Genomic DNA, 21,799 nt, shown 5'->3' with positions numbered 1-21,799 from the left:
TTCTGCTGGAAGATAGTCCAAGCTAGCTCTTGCAGGAGCATTCTGATGGGTTTGGTCAGACCCTCATACTTCATGAAGCCGCAATGCAGACTCTGTAGACACATATTCAACTCTTTTACACAGTGTATAATTGTGGGAATCCATCGGGCTTTATTTTCTCTTATCCCAGGATTTGATTGTCTAAAATTGGCCGGAACAGTCAAGAAGAGTCGAAATCCTATACTACCAGTACATTCAAGCCATTCGACAGGTATCGTAAATTTCGGTCACAAACTATAGAAAGTACCACGGACAATATTTAATATGCCTAGTAGACTACAATAAAATAATTGAGCATCCAGTAAATCGCCGTGGTCAGTTTGCTGCAGGTGCCAAGCGGCTGCATATCCCGGCACAAGCTTAGTCATCATGTTCTTTATGCGCAGATAAAGATAAGCGAAAATCCTCAAAATTCGACCTTTGGCAAATCGCACACGCCGAACGACGGACGCCCCCACCCATCTTCTCCCCTCCGCCTCCTCCATCCCGGTCCCTCGAGGAAATTTCCAATTCTTGTCGCCTCGCATCTCCTTTTCCCTCGCCTGCCCACAATGTCGTACGACGACCGCGCCAATGCGCGCCCCAGCCTGAACGATGAGTCCGATGTTGAGGAAGAGGCTCTGGTCAACGACTACCGCGAGCAGGTCAACTTTGACGATGGGATGAGTGATCTGGACCGGACAACATCCCTCGGCGGTTCTCAGCCCCAGGATCTCCAGGCACAGCTGGCCGCCGCAGCTACCCCGCTGGAATACCAGGCGACTCTGGAGACCAAGTTCGCCAGCTACGACAACTACTGCAGCCTCTTCCACTACATCTTGAACTCGGAGGGCCCCGTCGATCTGGACGTCCCCTCGGTATGTTTCTCACTGCGCGTCCCAAGAATGGTGTTCCAGAAATGATGAAAGATATGTGGCTTGGCATTCATCACTGGATCAATTCTACCAATGAATATATGAAGAAAAATGGAACTAATGACATGGCTTTTCTGTTTAGTACTACTGGGCTTGGGATGTTATCGATGAATTCATCTACCAATTCGAGTCGTTCTGCCGCTACCGCAACCGCGTTGCTCGCAGCGGATCCAACGAGGAGGAGGCTCAGCTTCTCCGCGAGAACCCCAACACCTGGGGCTGCTACTCCGTCCTCAACGTTCTCTACTCCCTCATCCAGCGCTCCCAGATCAATGAGCAGCTGGCTGCTATGAAGCGTGGTGAGGACCCCGTTGCCTTCGCTGGCGAGTACGGCTCCCGCCCGCTGTACAAAATGCTGGGCTACTTCTCCATCATTGGTCTGCTTCGCGTGCACTGCTTGTTGGGTGACTTCAGCCTGGCCCTGAAGACTCTCGACGATATCGAGATGAACAAGAAGGCCATGTTCGCCCGGGTAATGGCCGCCCACTTCACCACCTACTACTACGTGGGTTTCTCCTACATGATGATGCGCCGCTACGGCGATGCCATCCGCATGTTCAGCCACATTCTGGTCTACGTCTCCCGGACGAAGAACTTCCAGAAGGGTGGCAACGGCTACGATGCCATTGCCAAGAAGAACGATCAGATGTACGCCCTGATCGCCATCTGTGTCGCCCTCCACCCCACCCGTCTGGACGACACCATCCACTCCGCCGTGCGCGAGAAGTACGGCGAGCAATTTTACCGCATGCAGCGTGGCGGCCCCGAGGCCCTACCCGTCTTTGAAGAGCTGTTCCGCTCCTCCTGCCCCAAGTTCATCAGCCCTACTCCTCCCGACTTCGACAACCCCGCCGTCAACGTCGACCCCGTCGACCACCACACCGCCATCTTCATGGATGAGGTCAAGAACACCCTGTTCAACCCCACCATCCGCTCCTACCTGAAGCTCTACACCACCATGGATCTCAAGAAGCTGGCTGGCTTCCTGGAGGTTGAGCCCGACCAGCTCCGCTCTTGGTTGCTCGTCAACAAGCAGCGCAGCCGCCAGATCCGCTGGGTCGAGGGTGGCCTGCTCGAGGGCGAGTCCGCAATTGCCAACGATCTCGACTACGCTCTCGAGGACGACCTGATCCACGTCAGCGAGACCAAGGCTGGCCGCCGTCTGGTGGATTGGTACCTGCGCAACCTTACCCGCGTGTACTAAGGACATTACGATACGCAGGAGCCACGTGGTTTGACTGTTGCACCATGGCATGCTCTGCAGGTGTTTGGAGAGGAGAAAAAGTAAAGTATGGACTTTACATGCAGGAAAAGAACGGACATGACTCGAGATGATTTTTCTTTCATAACCTTTTCCCGCTTCCCCTTGTTGTTTTCAATTTTCCCCACACATTGCCCACTTCTCGCTGCTTTTTATACGCTTTTCCCTATACTTTTTTCATTTACATCTTTCTGTGATTTGACGGCCCCGAGTCCTTCATTGTGAGGGCGAGGGGATCCAAAATCAAGTCAGGTTATCGCGATATCTCTGGAGGGCGTACGATTCTCACATTTGCCCGGTCTGCTGTTCTGCCTTTTGACAGGTGATTCACTCTGTGGAGTGTTTAGTGTGAAGTAGAAGAAAAAGAGATTTGATGAAATGCATAGACAACGACACTGTTCAGTCCAGTCCCTCGTAGACATCTTCTACCATCGTAGTCGATCTACAAGACCACAATACATGGTACAAGTTCGTATTTAACTAGTAGATATGCAGGCGTCAAAGAGAGAAGAGGGGTATACATGCAAATTAATCTAGTCCTATATCTTTCCAATGTGCAATATGCCATATGTGTACACGCGAAACAGGGGAGTTGCAATACTGACGGATCACTATTTTTGCAATCTCTCCCATAAACAACTTACTTGATCCCCATTTCTTCTCAATCGCTAACATCAAAGCTTGTTCCGCAACCGCAGTTACTTGTCGCGCGCGGGTTGTCCACGATCTTGAATTGACTGCCGATCAGCTCAGTGGTGTAGTCCACCGTGCTACCGGACAGTAGCTCCAATGAGGGCTCGTCCATGACAACCTTTGCTTCTCCTGCTGCATCGGTTTCGGAAGGCTCGGCAGTGCCCTCAAAAATTGTGTCCTCTTCGGCATCGATTTTGGATGCTGATTCGAGCGACATCATGTACTGGAAGCCATGGCAACCTCCACTAGTCACAGTGATGCGCAGATGGTGGTAAGGGTTTTCTTCTTTTGTGGCAGAAGGTGAAGTGGACGGGTCGGTGATTTCACGAAGACGCTGTTCCAGTTAGCTCTCTGGCTGGGAAATATGCAAAGAAAGAAAAGGGAGGGTGAAAGATCGACAACGAGCCAAACAAAAAAAAAAAAAAAAAAAAGGACAAAAACATACAACAGCAGGGATTCGCATGTGGTCACCCACCATACTACTAACCTGCCGGCGTGTGGCTTAAGTACGGCTGAGCGGACGGGAAGCCCTGTTCTCCACACCCTATGGTCGTATGTACTAGACAACGCCCAGGACAGGTTTAAGGTGCCATTGTTGGTTTGCCTTCCGATGGAAGTTGAAGATACCGACAGTGGCCTCGCTGCACGCCTGTTCCCAACAGTCCAAACAGGTTCCCGTCCGAGCCACCACACGCTTGCATGTCTTTTCAAATAAAACGGGGTAGTTCAAGCAATTCAAATCCATTGTAGACGTACCTCCACAGCTCGCGGCGATATTCCGATCATAAGCGTTTCGCCATCGTCTCCGGTTCTCGGGTTCTGTAGGACCTTGGTAGCCGGGCGAACTGACGACGCAGAAAATGAAGCGACTTGCTGGCGCAACGAGGATTGAGAGATATATGATCGTGAGAAAGAAGATTTGCAAAGAGAGGTTCGCGGAGTGAGCGCAGCGCTTTGCCGACAGGTAGCGAATTCGCCGACGGAGGTTGCGGAGAGGCGCAAGGCGGGTCGGGAAGTCGAGAAGAGACGTGCGGGTTGCTGCGAGAGCCGGCGGGCGGATGTGGATGGAAATAGTGACCGAGACATGTTCGGAGGTGTGTGTCAGTCTCTTGACTGGAAATATGGCGAAGAGAAGCTTTGTCTATCGCATCGTCTCATCCGATGATATCGCGTTAGTCAGATTCGGCAGTGGCACGATTGGTCAGCGACGGCGGAGGGCGGTGGCAGAATAAAGACCGGAGATGGCGGGGTGAAGGTTGAACAGCGGTACACAGTCGGAGTGCAGAGTGATTTGGAACTGGTCTCTCTAGGAGATACGATTTATTGAGTTGTGGGTAAGCTGCATCGACAAGCAACCAGTGCTACAATGGGTTCGCGGCAGCATCTTCGCGATATGAGGACTGGCCCCCCGCTTTCCTACGAGGATGATATCAGAGCCTACAAAAAAGAATATGCCGAAGCTCTCGATGCTCAGGATCCTCTGAGGCAGTTTCGAGACGAATTCCTTATTCCCTCCAAGCAAGATCTCAAAAGAAAAGGTCTTGCAGTAGAGGAAGGTATGTCTTGGACCTCGGTTATATATTGTGACGCAGGCCAAAATTATTTACATTGTCCGATCTGCAGGTTGTGACGAAAGCTCCGATCCTCGCTGCATCTACTTTTGTGGCAATTCACTAGGTGTTCAACCCCGCAAGACACGGCATTATATTGAACTGTATTTGCGAACATGGGCCACCAAAGGTGTGACCGGACATTTTGTTCCGCATGAGGATCAACTCCTCCCACCGTTCGTCGATGTTGATACGGCTGGTGCCAAACTCATGGCACCTGTCGTGGGTGCTTTGCAAAGCGAAGTAGCGGTCATGGGTACTCTAACTGCTAATCTTCATCTTCTCATGGCGAGCTTTTACCGGCCAACTAGTGAAAAGTACAAGATCATCTTGGAGGGCAAAGCATTCCCGAGTGATCATGTAGGCTTCTTCATACACCCCAATGCAAGTTTCCAAGAAGGATCGAGTACTGACGAAAGTTAGTATGCAATTGAATCTCAAATTCGTCACCACAACTTCAGCCCTAAGGAGGCCATGGTTTTGATCGAGCCGGAGAATGTGGACCTACCGATCCTGAGCACCGAACAAATACTGAAGGTCATTGATGACAATGCGTCGAGTACCGCATTGATTCTTCTGTCGGCAATTCAGTTCTATACTGGGCAGTACTTCGATATCGAAAGAATCACCGCCCATGCCCACTCCAAGGGTATCCTAATCGGCTGGGACTGTGCACACGCTGCTGGAAACGTTGACCTGCGTTTACATGAGTGGAATGTCGACTTTGCAGCATGGTGCACCTACAAGTATATCAACAGCGGACCCGGTGGAATGGCAGGATTGTTTGTTCACGAAAAGCATGGCCGTGTGGATGAGAAACAGCCTGATAGCGAAGAGACCTTCCGTCCTCGCTTCGCAGGTTGGTGGGGCGGGGATCTCAAGACTCGCTTCAATATGGAAAACAGTAGGTGGCACTCAAATTTTGGTGAATCATATGGAGCTAACAACGGAAAATTAGAATTCGTTCCTCAGCCTGGTGCCGCAGGCTTCCAACTCTCCAACCCTTCTGTTCTGGATATGAATGCGGTCGTTGCCTCCCTGGAGATCTTCAACCGGGCCACCATGGAGGAAATCCGGAAAAAGTCCCTCAATCTCACAGGCTACCTGGAACACCTGCTGATGAAATACCCATTGGATGCCTCTCTAGAAGAAAAGCCATTTACTCTCATCACGCCATCTAACCCAACCGAGAGGGGAGCTCAACTGAGCTTTCGGCTCCGACCAGGGCTTCTTGATAGCGTTCTACGTCATCTGGAGGAAAACAGCGTGGTCATTGACGAAAGAAAACCGGACGTTATTCGCGTGGCACCTGCCCCATTGTACAATACTTATACGGAGGTATGGCAGTTCTGTCAAATTTTCCTGGAGGCATGCCGGGAAGCTGTCAAGGGCCAACAATGATGTGATGTATATTAGTATCTTGCACGCGACATCCCGAATACTCAGAAATGAGTACTAAACAGAGCCATCTATCATAAACTAAGCCCTCGGCGTTCCTGAAAAGTGCCGAAGAAGGCAAAATGCGGGTCGGAGTTAACCGCCGAAAAGCATTCAGTTCTCACTCTAAATTGGTCGGCGGCCGGCATTTCGGCACCGTTTCTTGTTTTTCTCTCCACAGGTGACTGACTGGTTTAGGCCCCGCACTGGAAGTGGATTAGTCTGCCACAAAAGACGCCATATCATATCATTTTGCTAGCGGAAAAGTCTCCGATGTGTCTTTGCCGTCTTCACTCTGGGTACCACTCTAGGTACTGGGCGATATCGTCCTGGATACTCTCCCTGTGAAGAAAAGCGAAGATGGGAACATCAGCGCCAACTGTGACGGCCACGGCCGATCCGGAGTCTGCTCAGAATACATCTGGAGGTGCGGGGAACCGAAGCGGCGATGTCGCTGATGTCGACTACTCCGTCTTTACGATCAGTCAACGACGATACATTGTCTTTATGGCTTCCTGGGCTGGGTTCTTTTCGCCTGTTTCGTCGCAGATCTACTTCCCGGCGTTGAATACTCTAGCCCGGGATCTTCATGTGCCAAATTCATTGATGAACCTGACCCTCACGAGCTATATGGTAAGGCAACCGTTATTCTAATCGATGACTCGAGGCTCTTGGTGTACTTACAACTTCGACATACCAGATTTTTCAAGGCCTGTCGCCGATGTTCATTGGTGATTTTGCCGATAAGGCCGGACGAAGACCCGCATACATTCTGTGCTTCACGATCTACATTGCTGCCAATATTGGACTGGCTCTGCAGAACAACTATGCAGCACTCTTTGTCCTTCGATGCCTCCAAAGCGCTGGAAGCAGCACTACTATTGCCCTTTCGTCTGGCGTGGTCTCTGACGTGGCTACAGCGTCTCGAAGAGGATCCTATATGGGATTTGTGACGGCCGGCTCTCTCCTGGGTCCTTCTATCGGCCCAGTGATTGGTGGCCTGCTGTCTCAGTACCTTGGATGGAGAGCGATCTTCTGGTTCCTTGTGATATTTTCAGGAGCCTTCATGATCCCATTTCTTGTAATTTTCCCAGAGACTGCTCGAGGCGTCGTTGGTGATGGGTCACTACCACCGCAAAAATGGAACATGTCCTTGATGAATTACCTGAAGTCGCGCAAGGCCAGTGAAGAGGGGGTTGAGTCGCCAGCAAGCTCGCCCAAGCAAAAGCTCAAGTTTCCGAACCCATTCCAGACCCTTGCCATCGTCTGTCAGAAGGATACCATTATCATTCTCCTTTCGAATGCGATACTTTTTGCCGGTTTTTACGATGTCAGTGCCACGATCCCGTCCATCTACAACGATCTTTATGGTCTGGACGATCTCCAGATCGGCTTGTGCTACATTCCGTTTGGCCTCGGTGCCAGCATTGCATCGATCTTGAATGGGAGTTTCCTGGACCGCAATTACCGGCGTATTGCGACCAAGATGGGGTTACCATTGGTCAAGAATCGTCACACAGACTTGAGAAATTTCCCCATCGAGAAAGCGCGTCTTCAGATAGCTTTCCCGATGCTTTCCATTGGAAGTCTGTGCATTCTGGCTTTTGGATGGTGCCTCAATTACGGTGTCCACCTCGCTGCGCCGACGAGCATCCTATTCATCATGGGTCTTACTTTGACAGGCGCGTTCAACACTGTGAGTACACTGTTGGTCGATCTGTACCCGACGCAAGCTGCCAAAGCCACTGCGGCGAACAATATTGTCCGGTGCTTGCTCGGCGCTGGTGCTACGGCCCTGATTGACCCTATGCTCTCGGCTATGGGCCGTGGATGGTGCTTTACTTTCATTGCACTTGTGATGTTATCCACGTCACCACTGCTCCTATGGGAGATTCATCGAGGTCCTGCATGGCGCGAAGCGCGCCGGCAAAAGGACGAGGCGAAGAAGCTCGCTGGTGAAATGAGCACTGGCGACGAGAAAACCTTGAGATAACTGGACTCCAGCTATGTGGGAAGTTTTGAATGCCCTTGTGCAATTAATGTCGTTACGATCAAATAATGAGCATAGGGGTAGTTTTTGGCGATGCCTTTGCATGATAGATTAATGGGATGACATGGATAGAGTGAAGACAACAGTCTTGCATAATTTGAATTAATTGCTACCGTCATTTTGGTATCGTGCGTATCACTTGAATGCAAAATATGCCCGTTCCAGAGGCTGGCGCTCTGATTCCCACGCAAGCCAATCCGACCTTGTGGTTCTGTCCGAAGAGTTAGTATACCGCGATAACATGGGTAGAAGTGGGACACATACGGCAACAGTCCCATTCCATTAACTTTCCACACCCCAAGAGCCAGCAGTAGCAGTTGCATCAAGACATATACCGCCTTCACTCCAAGCAGGCGTCCACGTGTCGACGGTGTCTCGTATTTAGCAAAGGCCGCATTGGTGTTGATCAAGCCCTGGATGGGACCCTTGAACAGCATCAGAACCATCATGATGCTGAAGATCTGAAGACTGTTGCCGGACATGTACATCATGATCGCTTGCATGGGGAGTTGCTTCGACGGGGCGATGGCGATCTCCCAAGCCTTCTTCAGCTTCAGGGCGTCGGTCTCTTCGGGTCTCTTTGCGCTCGGTTGTTTGTCCTGTTGCTGACGCTGGTAGGTACCCCTGTCAGCCCTGATCACGATCTTGTCTGCGCTATGCAAGCTCACCTGTTTACCACCTCGGGTGCTTGAGCTCGAGAAGCCAGGTGGATCCGGGATGCTGTTGGCCGCCTTCGTAGGACGCGGCATCGGGGAGTTGAGCGCGACGACCCATTGCGGCGGGGGCGGAGGAGGGAGCGCAGACATGATCACTGCGTATCCAGCGGACTGTCGGTGCTGAAGGGGGTGATGGAGAGAGGGTGGCGTGGGGAAGGACCGAAAAAGTGGGAAGATGACGGGGCGCGCGGTGCCAGGAGGTTTCCTCCGCAGCTCCCACTCCGCCCTCGACTCTCCTTTCCCTCTTGACGCTCCTCCCTGTTTCGGACCTTCCACACCCCCGTCGACTGAGGATTGCTCTTGACTATGCTCAATCAATGATTCGCACTGTCTCCGATTCCCCCGAACGGGCCACAGTTGTGGTGTACTGAAGCAATCCACGGCCTTTTCCCGACCTGAGACATCCTCCCCTCCAGAAACCCCCCGAGAACCTCAACACTAGACCTCTCGAATTTTCGCATCGCGCAAACCCCCCACGATCGCATCTTGCTCGATCTCTTGACAGAAACCAGCTCGATTGTCGCATGTGATCGAATTGCAAGGCCGCTAGACTCGCCCAGAAGCACTACCGACGAGACCCGCGCTTAAGTAACCTTACGATTCGCCCAACGCAGCCATGAGTTCCGGGGGCGACGCGAAGCTCTTCGCCAGAGTAAGTACTGTCAAACTGTCGGACCATCTGATCTTCCCCCTTTCCCCGCACTGCCCATGTTCCTCTCGTCTTATGGCCCTGGAGGCTTTCGCACACCTAGCATCGTAATACCTTGCTCTTTGCCCTTTATTTGCTTGTTCTGTCCCACATTATACCCCTCATGTTTATCGGATTTGCCCCCTATGCTCCGGCCTATAGCTCACGTTCTGCGCGAAACCCACAGGGCAAGGTTGCCGAGCTGCGACAAGAGCTCAACAGCGGCGGCAAGAAAGACAAGAACTACTCCGCCAAAAAGATCGCCTTGAAGAAGATTGTCGCCAACATGACGATGAGCAACAATGACATGGTTGCGCTGTTTCCCGATGTTATCGACTGCATGACCCTGCCGAGTTTGGAGATCAAGAAGATGTACGAGACACAAACCGATAAACCCCCGAGGTCGCGGATTTATGGACTGGTTTGCTAATAGTCATGCTAGGTGTTTCTTGTTCTTGGTCAACTACTCTCGCCTGAAGCCCGATGTTGCGCTGAAAGCGCTGCCGATATTGGTCGATGTATGGATGTGCCCTATCGTTACAACAGCTCCTTTAAGACTGCACTTCTGACATTGACTAGGATATGGAAGATACCAACCCGCTTGTCCGCGCACTCGCCCTGCGAACTATATCATATGTTCATGTGCGCGAATTCGTGGAGGCGACCTTCCAACCCCTCAAGCACCTGATGCAGGATAACGACCCCTATGTCCGCAAGACGGCTGCGTTCTGTGTCGCGAAGCTATACGAGCACGACAAAAAGATGGTGGAGAACTCGGACTTGATCGACCGACTTAACCGGATGCTGAAGGACGAGAACCCAACTGTCGTCTCCAGCGTTTTGGCATCATTGGTGGACATCTGGGGTCGGAGTGAATCGATTTCACTCACCATCGACTATGTCAGTGCTTCAAAGCTGGTCTCAATCCTGCCCGACTGCTCCGAGTATGCAACTTTGTCCCTCTTAGAATTTCTAGATAGGTTTGCTGACCGATTGTTCAGGTGGGGCCAATCCTACATTCTCGAGGCCTTGATGTCCTATGTGCCCCAGGACACTGCCGAGGCGCTTCTGCTGGCAGAGCGAATTGCCCCGCGGCTCTCTCACTCGAACTCCGCGGTGGTCCTCACATCCTGTCGAGTCATCCTCTACCTCATGAACTATATCGCCGATGAGAAGCACATCACCTCATTATGTCGGAAGCTCTCACCTCCTCTCGTCACCTTGCTCTCAAAACCGCCCGAGGTTCAATATTTGGCATTGCGAAATGCCATTCTCATTCTACAGAAGAGACCCGAGGTCTTGCGCAATGACATTCGGGTATTTTTCTGTAATTATAACGACCCGATTTATGTCAAGGTGACCAAGTTGGAATTGATGTTCATGTTGACAACGAAGGAGAATATCTCGGTGGTCCTGGCAGAGCTTCGAGAGTGTGTACCTTGTCATCCATTCAACAATATGCCTTTTGCTAATATCTCCCTGCAGGTATGCTACCGAGATTGATGTCCATTTCGTGCGCAAAGCAGTTCGTGCCATTGGAAAGCTCGCAATTAAGATCGAGTCCGCTGCCAAGCAGTGCATCGACACACTTCTGGAACTGGTCGACGCCAAAATCCCGTATATTATCCAAGAAGCGACGGTGGTGATTCGCAACATCTTCCGCAAGTATCCCAACAAGTACGAAAGTATCATTAGCCACGTCATCCGCAATATCGACGACCTTGACGAGCCTGAGGCCAAGGCGGCTGTTATCTGGATCATTGGCCAGTATGCGGACCGCATTGAGAATTCCGATGGTCTCCTCCAAGATTATCTTGCGACCTTCCACGATGAAACAGTCGAAGTGCAGCTGGCCCTGCTCACGGCTACTGTCAAGCTTTTTATTCAGCGGCCTACGAAGGGCCAACAGCTCGTTCCGCAGGTACTCAAGTGGTGCACAGAGGAAACAGATGACCCTGACCTGAGAGACCGTGGCTACATGTACTGGCGTTTGCTGTCGACCGACCCAGCAACAGCCAAACAGGTGGTGATGGGCCAGAAGCCACCCATCACCGCCGAGAGCGAAAAGCTGGACCCCCGAACCCTCGAGGAACTCTGCCTGAACGTTGGTACACTTGCAACTGTTTACCTGAAGCCTATTCACCAGGTCTTCCGTGCCGCACGTCCCCGTCGTCTGCAGCCCAGCCCAGCCCTGCAACGGCCACGGATCGAGGACGGCACCGCCAGCCTACTCGAATACAACCCCCCTACTGCCAACCTCGCATCATCATCAACGAGCAACAGTGGTCTCGCCACTATCACTACGACGGGAAACCCCATCAGCCCGATCAATGCTCCTCCTCCACCCAACTTCCCCGTTGGGCCGGGCTCTGGGCCTGGCCCCACTGCAGCTCCGAACACATCCAACGACGCGATCAGTGCTGCGGACTCGTACTTCAACGGGATTGGCTCGCAGCAAATGGCCGCGTTGGACCTGGGTGGCCGAGGTGATGGTGGTGCTGGAAGCGGAGGTGCACCGCAGACACAGTTTGTTGTCACGCAGAACCAGCAGCAAGGATACCAGCCTCAATATGCTGGCGGTGCTGCTACAGGCGAATTGCTACTTCTGTAGGTTGCTTGATTTTGGTTGTAATTGTAGATAGGTAGAGAGCATAGATATCTGGTCAACGACCCCTCAGCATTGGAACTTGAAAGGATAATGTTATTTATACATATTTCATACTGATAGATTTCCTCTAGGATGTTTCATAGATGTAGTGTATTTCAACCACGCTGTTATTGTGATGGCAATACCACAAGTCTGAACCCGGGCTTTATTGTTGAAGCCTAATTCGGTGCTCGATTGGATAGCAAAAACTTGCTGAGATCCCACAGTGCACCATGGGTTGGCTTCGAGATTGTGTGCACCGTGAAAAAGATCCGGGGACAACCCTAGTGGGATTCCCGAAATGGACAAAGGTATGAATGGATCATGATCTTGGCTAGGGTAAAACGGTAAGGATATCACTGGCAGGTAAAAGTAGGGTGAAACTAGGGGGTAAAAATATTGAATATGGCGTAAGCCAAATCAGAAATCCATCAAAAAAATCCATCCGCGCTGACATGAGGTCAAATCGCGATCAAAACTTTGCATGTGCGTTCTTCAATCCTCGTCCAGCTTGGACAATCCGCCACGACCGCGCCGAATACGCTCGTCAAGGCTGTCCTCGCCCGCGCGCTTGTGAACCTGGGACATGAACCGTCCACGGTCCGAACGCTGGCTGTCATCTGCTTTGCGCTGCTCCTCTTCCTTGGCATCGATTGCGGCAAGGCGCTTGAGCCGATCAGCTTCGAGTTCCTTGGCATTGGACTGCATCTCGGCCAGCTTGCGTTCGGCTTCCTTGGGGTCAATCTTGGTCGGTGCAGGACGAGAGGAAGGAGCATGGTCCCGGTCATGATAGCCACTCCGATTGTTGTTGTATTCTCGGGGGCGGCGGTCGCTCTCCTTACCATCAGAATCGCGGCGGTCGCGGTCTTCAGTAGAACGCGAGGGTGGAGAGTCTCGACGAGGAGGGGATCGTCGCGGAGATCTGGCACGTTCGCTTTCACGCTTGTCGTCTCGGTCCCGGTGGCGGCTGCTGTGAGAATCTCTCCCACGATAGTATCTGCGATCACGGCTTCGGTCCCCGTCGCGGTCGTCTCGGCGTGATCTCGTCTCATCATCTCGACGGTCACGATTATCCTCGCGGTTTCGGTCGCGGTCGTCTCGGCGTAATCTCGTCTCACCGTCTCGACGGTCACGATCATCCTTGTGGTCTCGGTCGCGGTCGCTGCGGTGCTTGCGAGAAGATCGACCGGGGGAAGCAGATCGGGATCGGTGTCGGTGAGAGCGGCGGTGGGAACGGTGACGGCGTTCATCTTCTGCATCATCGCTGTAGCGGCGGCGCTTGGAGTCATGATCTCGATCACGATGACGGTAGTCTCTCTCGCGGCCCCGATCACGATCATGACGGCGAGAGTGCTTTTCTTCCTGTTCCTTGTTTCGGATAGCTGCCTTGATCGCTGCTTCGCGCGCTTCTTGCTCCTTTTTCTTGATCATCAGCAGCGGGTCTGCCATAACCTTGGTCATTGTATCCCGGGATGATCCAACGGGAGGGCCTGCAGTCACGGCGGCATGTCCAACAAAATCGGCGCCCTTCTCGAGTTTCTGGGCGTCGTTGTCCTTTTTCAGTAGAATGCCGTCGATTCGTCGCTTTCCCAGCAAATATCCTTCCATTTCTTCAGAGACATGACCACCCGATTCACTGTTGGGCGCTTGGTACATCCAGTCGACTCGGTTCTGCTGTTTCGGCTTGCCGGAGGCTTCTTGGAGGCGCTGAAGCTCTTCGATTTGACGTTCCTCTTCGCGCTCACGTCGAACTTGCTCGATGCGCTTGCGCTCCTCCAGCGCACGCTGTTCTTCCTGCCATACGCGCTCCTGGTTGCGCTTGAGCGACGGATGCCAGGACCTAGGGACAAGCCGAAATGTTAGTCGACCTATTTTGTTGACGTTTTCGAGAGACTTGAGTACTTACTTCTTCAAATTTAGGTCACCGCCACCCATATTGCGGCAGTGAGATGATCTTGAGATTTCCCTAGAATGGGGAGTGGTGAATCACCAGGAGAAGTGTTGCTAGGAGAGAAAAGTGGTGGAAAGATTGGTCAGTTGGGGGGCGACACGCGGGTTGGAGGAAAGTAAGTTGAGATCCTCAGGAATGGGAAGGTTGGACCTGATAAGGTACCCAGCCGATAAGTCTACGATGCACTGCAGCCTTGTAGCCCAAAGTCTTGGCATGTATCGATCACGTGATTTTACCCACCTCCCCGGAAAGAATCGTTCGACACTTGACTGCGCGAGTGTAGAAAGCTTTATATTGGGAATTCAATGAATACATTGCGAAAATAGATACAGGTAATGGAGAAAACATGGCGGAGCGGGAAACATTCATCATGCAGAATTTACCACAAGAAAAGAAAGAACAGGGTGCACGCTCGCTCAATTCTCCATCAAAAATAATCACCCAGGCTTTCTCATTACCACATAAGCAGGATGATAAATAGAAAGAAAGAACAGGAAAGAAACATAGGGGGTGGGTGGTGAGGAGCGAGTCAACATAATGAATCATACACGGTCTCACCGATCTAGAAAAGGGGAAATATCATTCCATCGCACCAAGTGAAATTGAGGTCTGTCCACTACTTCGTAGACTCCCAGCCGACCCAGCTGCGCGGCATCACTCGCCAGACCTTGCACTCGCCGCTGCGCATGTCATTAAGTTTGAAGCTCTCCATCTTCACCTTTTTACTCTCGCGGCCCTGCTCCCAGGCACGAATCTTCTTTTTTGTACCATCCCAGTCAACCACAACGCCTACATGGTCAGGCTTGCCAACCTCAGCGCTGTATTTCTGATGCATGGTGCCACGGTGGCCTTGGAAACGGGCGTTGCGGAAGCTGACAATGTCACCGGCTCGAATCTCGTCATTCTGCGACACAGAGGCGTTGGCCAGGTTGGAGTATACCAAGGCACCGTAGGCTCGAGTGCCAATTGGCAAAAGTGCATCTGACAGAGGGTCGAGGAGATGTTGGACAAACCCAAATGGAGTGCCATCGCCGACGGTCGAATTTTGAATGGAGTTGACAGAATCAGAGATGCGAGCTCCGAATTGTACATGCGCTTGTTCCAATTGATCCTGCCGGGGTTGAAGTGGGGAGCCTTCATGACGCTGTTCAAGTGCAGCATCCGCAGGGTTCTTGGCATCAAATTGAACCGTCACGACAGTCTGGGAATAATCAATGAACAAGGCATAGATGTCCTTGGAGATGATCGTTTTGCCGCCACGCTTCGAAGAAGATGACTCCTCGAACTCGAGAAGTATATCTTTGCGGTTCTGGAAGGCAGGAGGTGGAACGTTAGGCTGAGTCCACCAAATAGTGTTCTCTGCCAGATCGATCTCAGTAGCGATATACCCCTGGTCAATTGACGGCCGAGAAATATCCATAGATCGACGGACACTGGGCTGGCTTCTCAATAAATCCATAGAACCCCGCTGGCCGCGACCAACGGATGGAGACGGAAGAGAAGGTGCTTGACCTGAGGGCGGAGGTGGTGGCGCAAGAGAAGGTCGCTTCTCATGCTGAGTCTCTTGAACAGGGCTTTGGACAGGAGAGGCGTCGTACATATCGTCGTAGTTCTCGGTCATGGGCTGCGGAGGGGGAGGAGGCGGAGCCTCGGGGCGACCCCCAGGGATGGGAGGCGTGGGCAAACCATGGTGAGGAGCGGCATAATTGAATGGGTCATAGTCATCATCTCCCTCACCACTGCGAGGGGGCTCCCTACCAGGCGGCGGTGGAGGGGGCCCTCGGGGAGTATCAATGGAAGCTCGGGCATTCCGAGGAGGCTGATTAGGTGGCGGTGGCGGAACTCCCCTCGGAGCAGCCGTCGGAGGAAGAGGGGGAGGTTGGCGGGCCTCCTTGGGGCTGCGAGGGGATTGAAGAGAATGGTCATCCGTTATGGTTCCTTCGTCAAAGCTAGAGTCGCGCTCATGAGAGCGTAGAGCATCCTTGAATTTGGCCCCAGAGGCAATATCGGTATCATAATCCCCATCGTATTCAGTGACTTCGCCTTCCACATCCTCTCCAGCCTGCCGGGGAGCGGACATAGCACTTCCACGGCTGTCAGCGGTGGAGCGTCGACGGGGTGGACCAGGAGGAGGTGGGGGTGGAGCGCGGCTCTGTTCCGGGGGCTCAGGAGGGTTTGATGGGACTGGCGGAGGCACACGACTGGCTCTCCGTTCGGCCGCAGGAGCTGATGGAGTCGTGTCATAGGTCGAGGAGTGTCGAGAGTCAGAGCGATCAGGAACTGCCGGTGCGGGAACTGGTGGAGGAATGGATGCAGGTTGACCCTGATGACCAGAGCTCAAGGACAAGTTCCTCGCATGGACAGATAGCTCATCGTCGGATTCGCTGCCCACATCAGAGGGCCTTAGCGGGGGAGGAACAGGCCGACCTGGAACTACTGTCAGTGCATTAGCTCAAATAATTGTCAGGACAGCTTCCGAACTTAACTTACCTCCCGGGACTGGAGGAGGGGAAGCAGGCTCATCAGCTGGCACTGGCGGAGGCGGAACGGGGCGCGTTTGAGGAGGTGGTGGCGCAGGGGCTGAAAGAATGATGAGGTCAATCAATGGGCTTTATATGAGATTGGCAGAATGTCTTACCAGTAGCAGGAGGGACAGGAGAAGGTCTGTCAGTCGAGCGACGCGGAGGAGCACCCTCATGAACAGCTTCTTCTACATCTGGCACCTCTCGGGGAGGATGCTGCTCCGAGACCGGGGTCGCCAGAGGCTCTCCTTCCTCCTTCTCAACATCGGCAGGAGGTGGAGGCTTGGTACTGATGTTCATTCCGGGCAAAGGAACCATGGGGACGGGAGGGGCATTTCCCGGGGAAGTGGGTTCCGGCTCAGCAAATTTCTTCTCCGATTCACCAGGAGTCTTGGGCTTGCGAGCTCCAGGAGTTGACATGCCTGGAAGACCGCCTGGTGGTCCGAAAAGACCCATCATTCCCATGCCGCCACTCATTTTCGCCATGCGCTCACGAAGTTCCATTCTGCGCTTTGTTTCGGGGTCCATTTCCTCTTCCTCCTCGGCGTCCTCCTCAACATCCGCCTCTTCGCCTGTTTGCTCAGCTGCATGTGTTGAAACCTGGCGCGGGCGCTCATCCTCATCATCTTTGCTGGTAGAGGTCTCACCCGCATCCTCAGAGTCTGCGGCGGCGGAATAATCGGCATCATTGGTATCACTGGCAATCTCCTCGTGGGGAGAGAAGGGAGCGGATGGTTGAATGGGAGGGGCCTTGGCTCGCAATGTGTCGACGCTAGGATCCCGTGCAGTTGCGGCTGGTTCAACAGGCGAAGCTTCGGTTTCTTCCGCAGGAGTCGCAGGAGCCGCAGGTTCAGCAGCTTGCTCGACAGGCTTCTTAGGAGGTTTGGGCTTTTCCTTCTTCTGAGTAGCCTCGGCATGACGTTGCGCCTGCTCAAGCTGCTGCTTTTGGAGAAGGGCGATTCGGTCTTTCAAGCTTGTAGGCTTAGGCTGATCCTCCGAGCCTTCCTCGTTTTCTTGCGAGAGAGGCTGTGGAGGAGGAGGAGGTGGTGGTAGTGGCCGGCTTTCTGAGACAGGAGGTTCACGAGCAACCTGTTCCTGCACCTCCGGATCTTCCTCACGCTTGTAAATTTTGGGAGCCGGTTCCCGTGGCAGAGCAACAAAAGAATCTTTGCTCGGAGGAGGTGCAACGAATTGCTTCTTCACGAAGGAACCAGGCTGCTGCTGGCCACCCGGCTTGAATGGAGCAATCGGGGCCGCTGTTTTGTTGAAAGCAGCAATTCGGTCCTTGAACGACGAGCCAGAGGGCTTCTCCGCAACGGCTGGTGGTGGAGGCTTGGAGGCTTTGACCACAGGAGGCGCGGGGTCGGCCGCAGGTGCAACAGGGGCAGGTAGCGGTTGTGCGGGCTGAGGGGGCGAAGATGAAGCCTCAGGAGCAGTACTCGAGTCCAGAGGGGACTGGGGTGCAGGCACAGGTGGTTTTTGGGCAATAGGCTCGGGCTCGGGCTCGGGCTCCTCTACTGGGGGTTGCGGAGCAACCTCGGGTTCCGCAGGGAGCTGGCTCTCGACCACGGTAGCGGAGGGTTCGGCCAGTTCTGGCTCGGGTTCCTTCTTGGGCCTACTCGGGCGTGCCGGACGTGGAGGAGCCGGGGGTTCATATCGTTCAACGAAGGTCTTGGGAAAGATGCCCTCCTGTTTGGCCCCGGACCCATCTGTATATTCACCGTAGTACCATTCAGCATCTTCTTCGGCGGTGACGGTTACCACCTGGCCGATTGAAAAACTGAGATCGTCATCGTGGCCCGAAGTATACTCGAAGACCGCTCGAACTGTGAAAGGCGGGCTGGACATCTGGCAAGACGACACCCAACCTCGGAGGGACGGGAGGTAAAGGGAACGCTAAAGGACGAGGAAGCGATGACGACACTAAGGCGAAATCTGTACAGAGTAAAGCACCAGCTTCAAAACCTCCAGCATGCAGGGGTCGTAGAAGTGGCGTGGAATGATTTCTGGGTAGCACCAAAGGTCGGTCAGATCGGATGACGAAAGTGTGGATGAGTGGTGCCTAGCAGTCGGCGATGAGGGGGGACTTGAAGGAGGGGCGGAGGGACTCACTGCGTGTCGGAGAATCGAGCTCCCGAACTTGCGCCAGGGATTGAAAATCGATGCAAAAAAGAAAAGAGCCGGTTAAATGCGGGCACGGAGGAGGGAGAGACGTGGAGGGGAGGAAGAGGGAGCAGTGAGGTGGTCGTCACTTGGCGGGATGAGGGAGAGACTCCACACTGACGATCGGCGGCTAACCAGTAACCAGGGTACTGCCCAGCTGGGGGAGCTCACGAGGAACGTGGCAATGCGTATTGACGAGTGCTTGCCCTAGTGTACTACTCGTAGTACTTGAGAGTATGTATCCTGGCTGTGCTGTCCAGTCTCATCTTCTGTATGCCCGATGTCTCTGTGATGCCCCGGAGAATAGAACAGACTCCACCACGTAACCGACTATAAAATCGGCACCAGCGCACTTTAGTTATATTAACAACATGAGTAGAAGCGTAGGTGAGACCAAAGGCCGCCAGCCAGCTGGGTCTTCTTTTATATCCAGCGTTCGCCACGCCCAGCTTCTGCCCAAGCCGACGTTAGCACCTTGGAGGGGTGCAGCGTGCTCTCATTGGCGACCTGCCCTCATCCCGCCTTTTCCGCTGTACTGGTATCTGCCACCGAATTTCACCCCGAAAAAATTTGGGCGACTTGCTTCTCTCGCATCTGCCACCTTTTCGAGCTCCGAATGATCCTGGTCTTTGATCAGTCTGAACAGCTTGACAGTATGGCGTCAGGACAGGGTCCATCGCAAAACTCTGCGCTCAGAACGTCGCTTCCGTCTGCTTTCGCCGCCGTCAACGCCGAACAATCCTCGCTGTACGCGCCGCCGTCCCAAGAAGAGCAGGAAAGGTATCTCCAAGCTCGACCAGGTGCAACGCCGCAGCACTTAGGGATCGCTCTCCAACATGCGCACCAGATCCAAACCCAGAAAGAGGCCGAGGACATGATCCTAGACCGCATAATTGACCTCCTCGCGATCCCCGCATCCCCGTCCGCCGACCCTGCTGCGCCCTCTACTGAAGAAGAGCAGATCTTCAGATCAGCCATGAAAAGTTTCCGCCCGGGCGATTTTGACAATCTGATCACGGAGCGAAACTACGAAGACCTGTGTGGATATGGACTCTGCCCGCGCAAGAACCGCAAGGAAGCCAACGCAAAGGGAGAGACGTTTCACTTTAAATATGGTCCAAAGGGAAGCGGACCAGGTGGTCGTGGACGCAGCATGGAGATTGTGCCTCGAGAGAAATTGGAGAAATGGTGCTCGGACGAATGTGCGGAGCGGGCTCTGTTCATTCGTGTGCAGCTCTCTGAGCAGCCGGTGTGGGAGAGACGGGCAGAGGCGACACGCGCGATAAAGATTGAGCTTTTGGAAGAGTCCTGGGCTAGAAAAGAAAAGCATAAGGCAAAGGCTGGCAGCTCGACGTCTGCTTCAGCACCCGATAAAGTCAGCCAAGCGGACGTTACGACTAGCTTGGAAAACTTGACGATCCAAGATACTGGGCGATCGCAGGAACTTGCAATGGAGCGCGGCGACACTGCGCTATCCCATCAACAGGGACGTGTGGACATCCAAATTAAAGAAAAGGAGCAAGGACCAGACTCAGTCGCCAGAGCGCCGGAGCTGAGACCCGAGGATGCATATGGAGGATCGGTCGAAGGTTATATCCCCCAGGAGCGGCAGAAGCAACCGTCCGATAATCAAGATGGTCAAGACATGCTCGACCAACTATAAAAGTTGATCCAAAAGCCAGTGACATATACACTTGGCGGTTTGTGCTTTGAAAGGCGTTCTACAATTTATACCCGGTTGGGCGAAGGTGACATACGAATTAAATTTACAAAATGACCACAAGCTGCAAGATCACCAAGAATCTGTGCGTAGCCGGGACCAAGGTCACCGAGTCGTCTCGAATCAGATATTCGAGACGGCCCTCTACGTAGTTCGACCTGGGGGCGCAAATCCTCCCAGGCAAACGCACGAGGACAAGAATTGGCAATCAAGCGTCATCCCCAGCTGGAGAATCGGCGACACCTTTGTCAACGGGAATCATGTTTTCATTCCTTATCCATAGACTCCATTCTAAGCTAAAACCGTAATAGCCGAGAAGAGAGCCAGCCAGAAAAAGTGTCGTTATGGGAAACGCCAGGAGTCGGCCGCAGACAAAAGACTTTTTTCAGTTTTCCGAGGTGGTTCTCCAGAGTGCTGGATTTAGCGGGGACCGAAGCGGCGGGGGCGGTCGACCTGCTGCTGCTGGCTGACGGTGACGACGTTGACCTTGAGGTTGTCGAAGCCCATGGACTTGAGCAGGTCCTTGGTGTCGGTGTCGACGTCGAGCTGGCCGGACTCGGTCTGGGAAACATCCAGAGCGGAGACCTCAGGGACGTACTGGTCCTTGCGCTCACGCTCCTCCTCCTGAAGCTTGAAGGAGATACCGCGGACGGGGCCACGCTGGATACGCTTCATCAAGTGGGTGGTGTAACCGGCAATCTGTGGGAAGGAGACAGTCAGAATTCCGTCCTCTCGTAGATTCGAGCATATGCGAAAACCATGTGATTCGTACCTTGTTGCGCAGGCGCTTGGAAGCAATGATTGCGATCTCATCGCAGATGCGCTTGTTGGTCTCGAAGTCCAGAGTCAACTTGGGGTAGTAGCGCTCAATGATGACCTTGGCGGACCGCTTGACGGTCTATTGGGAAGTAAATCAGTCAGTGTTAATTCGTTCTAAAGTATGCATCGATTTTTTCCTTACCTTAGTACGGACGCGACCCATTTTGGCGTATGTTGGCTGGACGTGGACGGATGTTCAAGACGAGGAACTTCCAGTGTCGGCGAGCTGGATGGGGTCTACAGGCGCACTCGCTTAGTGCGGTGTGGGACTATGCCCTAACCTTGGCAGAAAGCCCTAACCAACCACGTGACCGTGTTCGATTATGTAATTGGTTATTCTGCCGGGCGGTAAGGGTAATGTCAAGCCTAAGGTGTGTACGTGACTAGCTATTTGATCTTTAGTCGACAAAATTTTGACACTGAGTTGGCTTATGGTTTCAAAATAATGAGAATGATGCAACTGGTTTATATAACATGTTTGAAAGGGTAATGGGAGTAGCTTTACACTAGCAGCAAATCTAATCGTACAAATCTTTGCGAATATCGTCCACCGGCCAGTCCTTGGACAC

At 53.1% G+C, this 21,799-nt stretch overlaps 9 protein-coding genes across 9 annotated transcripts; 4 read left to right on the top strand and 5 right to left on the bottom strand.

The window, feature by feature from the left end:
* Window positions 1-590: 590 nt before the first annotated feature.
* Window positions 591-2,157, top strand: N7532_000494 (putative eukaryotic translation initiation factor 3 subunit EifCl; the record flags this gene model as incomplete). The annotated part of the gene is made up of 2 exons (XM_056612998.1): window positions 591-896; window positions 1,036-2,157. The coding sequence occupies 2 exons, from the start codon at window positions 591-593 to the stop codon at window positions 2,155-2,157; spliced, it is 1,428 nt and encodes a 475-aa protein (XP_056480222.1).
* Window positions 2,158-2,875: 718 nt separating this feature from the next.
* On the bottom strand, window positions 2,876-3,993 carry N7532_000493 (HesB/IscA family protein; the record flags this gene model as incomplete). Its single annotated transcript, XM_056612997.1, has 2 exons — window positions 2,876-3,241; window positions 3,664-3,993. The coding sequence occupies 2 exons, from the start codon at window positions 3,991-3,993 to the stop codon at window positions 2,876-2,878; spliced, it is 696 nt and encodes a 231-aa protein (XP_056480221.1).
* Window positions 3,994-4,273: 280 nt separating this feature from the next.
* bna5-1 (kynureninase) lies at window positions 4,274-7,947 on the top strand (the record flags this gene model as incomplete). Its single annotated transcript, XM_056612996.1, has 7 exons — window positions 4,274-4,463; window positions 4,531-4,877; window positions 4,941-5,421; window positions 5,476-5,855; window positions 6,153-6,253; window positions 6,305-6,587; window positions 6,655-7,947. The coding sequence occupies 7 exons, from the start codon at window positions 4,274-4,276 to the stop codon at window positions 7,945-7,947; spliced, it is 3,075 nt and encodes a 1,024-aa protein (XP_056480220.1).
* A 192-nt stretch (window positions 7,948-8,139) lies between these two features.
* On the bottom strand, window positions 8,140-8,810 carry N7532_000491 (ER membrane protein complex subunit 4; the record flags this gene model as incomplete). Its single annotated transcript, XM_056612995.1, has 2 exons — window positions 8,140-8,215; window positions 8,269-8,810. 2 exons carry the CDS (start codon window positions 8,808-8,810, stop codon window positions 8,140-8,142), a joined length of 618 nt encoding a protein of 205 aa, XP_056480219.1.
* Window positions 8,811-9,336: 526 nt separating this feature from the next.
* N7532_000490 (putative AP-2 adaptor complex subunit beta) lies at window positions 9,337-12,019 on the top strand (the record flags this gene model as incomplete). The annotated part of the gene is made up of 6 exons (XM_056612994.1): window positions 9,337-9,372; window positions 9,596-9,780; window positions 9,851-9,926; window positions 9,988-10,352; window positions 10,410-10,838; window positions 10,894-12,019. The coding sequence occupies 6 exons, from the start codon at window positions 9,337-9,339 to the stop codon at window positions 12,017-12,019; spliced, it is 2,217 nt and encodes a 738-aa protein (XP_056480218.1).
* A 531-nt stretch (window positions 12,020-12,550) lies between these two features.
* cwc25 (U2-type spliceosomal complex subunit CWC25) lies at window positions 12,551-13,990 on the bottom strand (the record flags this gene model as incomplete). The annotated part of the gene is made up of 2 exons (XM_056612993.1): window positions 12,551-13,895; window positions 13,962-13,990. The coding sequence occupies 2 exons, from the start codon at window positions 13,988-13,990 to the stop codon at window positions 12,551-12,553; spliced, it is 1,374 nt and encodes a 457-aa protein (XP_056480217.1).
* A 632-nt stretch (window positions 13,991-14,622) lies between these two features.
* N7532_000488 (SH3 domain protein) lies at window positions 14,623-18,376 on the bottom strand (the record flags this gene model as incomplete). Its single annotated transcript, XM_056612992.1, has 3 exons — window positions 14,623-16,433; window positions 16,497-16,586; window positions 16,645-18,376. 3 exons carry the CDS (start codon window positions 18,374-18,376, stop codon window positions 14,623-14,625), a joined length of 3,633 nt encoding a protein of 1,210 aa, XP_056480216.1.
* A 931-nt stretch (window positions 18,377-19,307) lies between these two features.
* On the top strand, window positions 19,308-20,354 carry N7532_000487 (Rtr1/RPAP2 family protein phosphatase; the record flags this gene model as incomplete). Its single annotated transcript, XM_056612991.1, has 1 exon — window positions 19,308-20,354. The coding sequence occupies one exon, from the start codon at window positions 19,308-19,310 to the stop codon at window positions 20,352-20,354; it is 1,047 nt and encodes a 348-aa protein (XP_056480215.1).
* A 477-nt stretch (window positions 20,355-20,831) lies between these two features.
* On the bottom strand, window positions 20,832-21,393 carry N7532_000486 (40S ribosomal protein eS17; the record flags this gene model as incomplete). The annotated part of the gene is made up of 3 exons (XM_056612990.1): window positions 20,832-21,110; window positions 21,184-21,309; window positions 21,373-21,393. 3 exons carry the CDS (start codon window positions 21,391-21,393, stop codon window positions 20,832-20,834), a joined length of 426 nt encoding a protein of 141 aa, XP_056480214.1.
* Window positions 21,394-21,799: the final 406 nt, after the last annotated feature.

The sequence above is a fragment of the Penicillium argentinense genome (assembly GCF_028826775.1).
Source record: "Penicillium argentinense strain IBT 30761 chromosome Unknown utg000001l_segment0_segment0, whole genome shotgun sequence".
Lineage (NCBI taxonomy): Eukaryota > Fungi > Ascomycota > Eurotiomycetes > Eurotiales > Aspergillaceae > Penicillium > Penicillium argentinense.
This window is presented reverse-complemented; position numbering and strand designations above follow the sequence as displayed.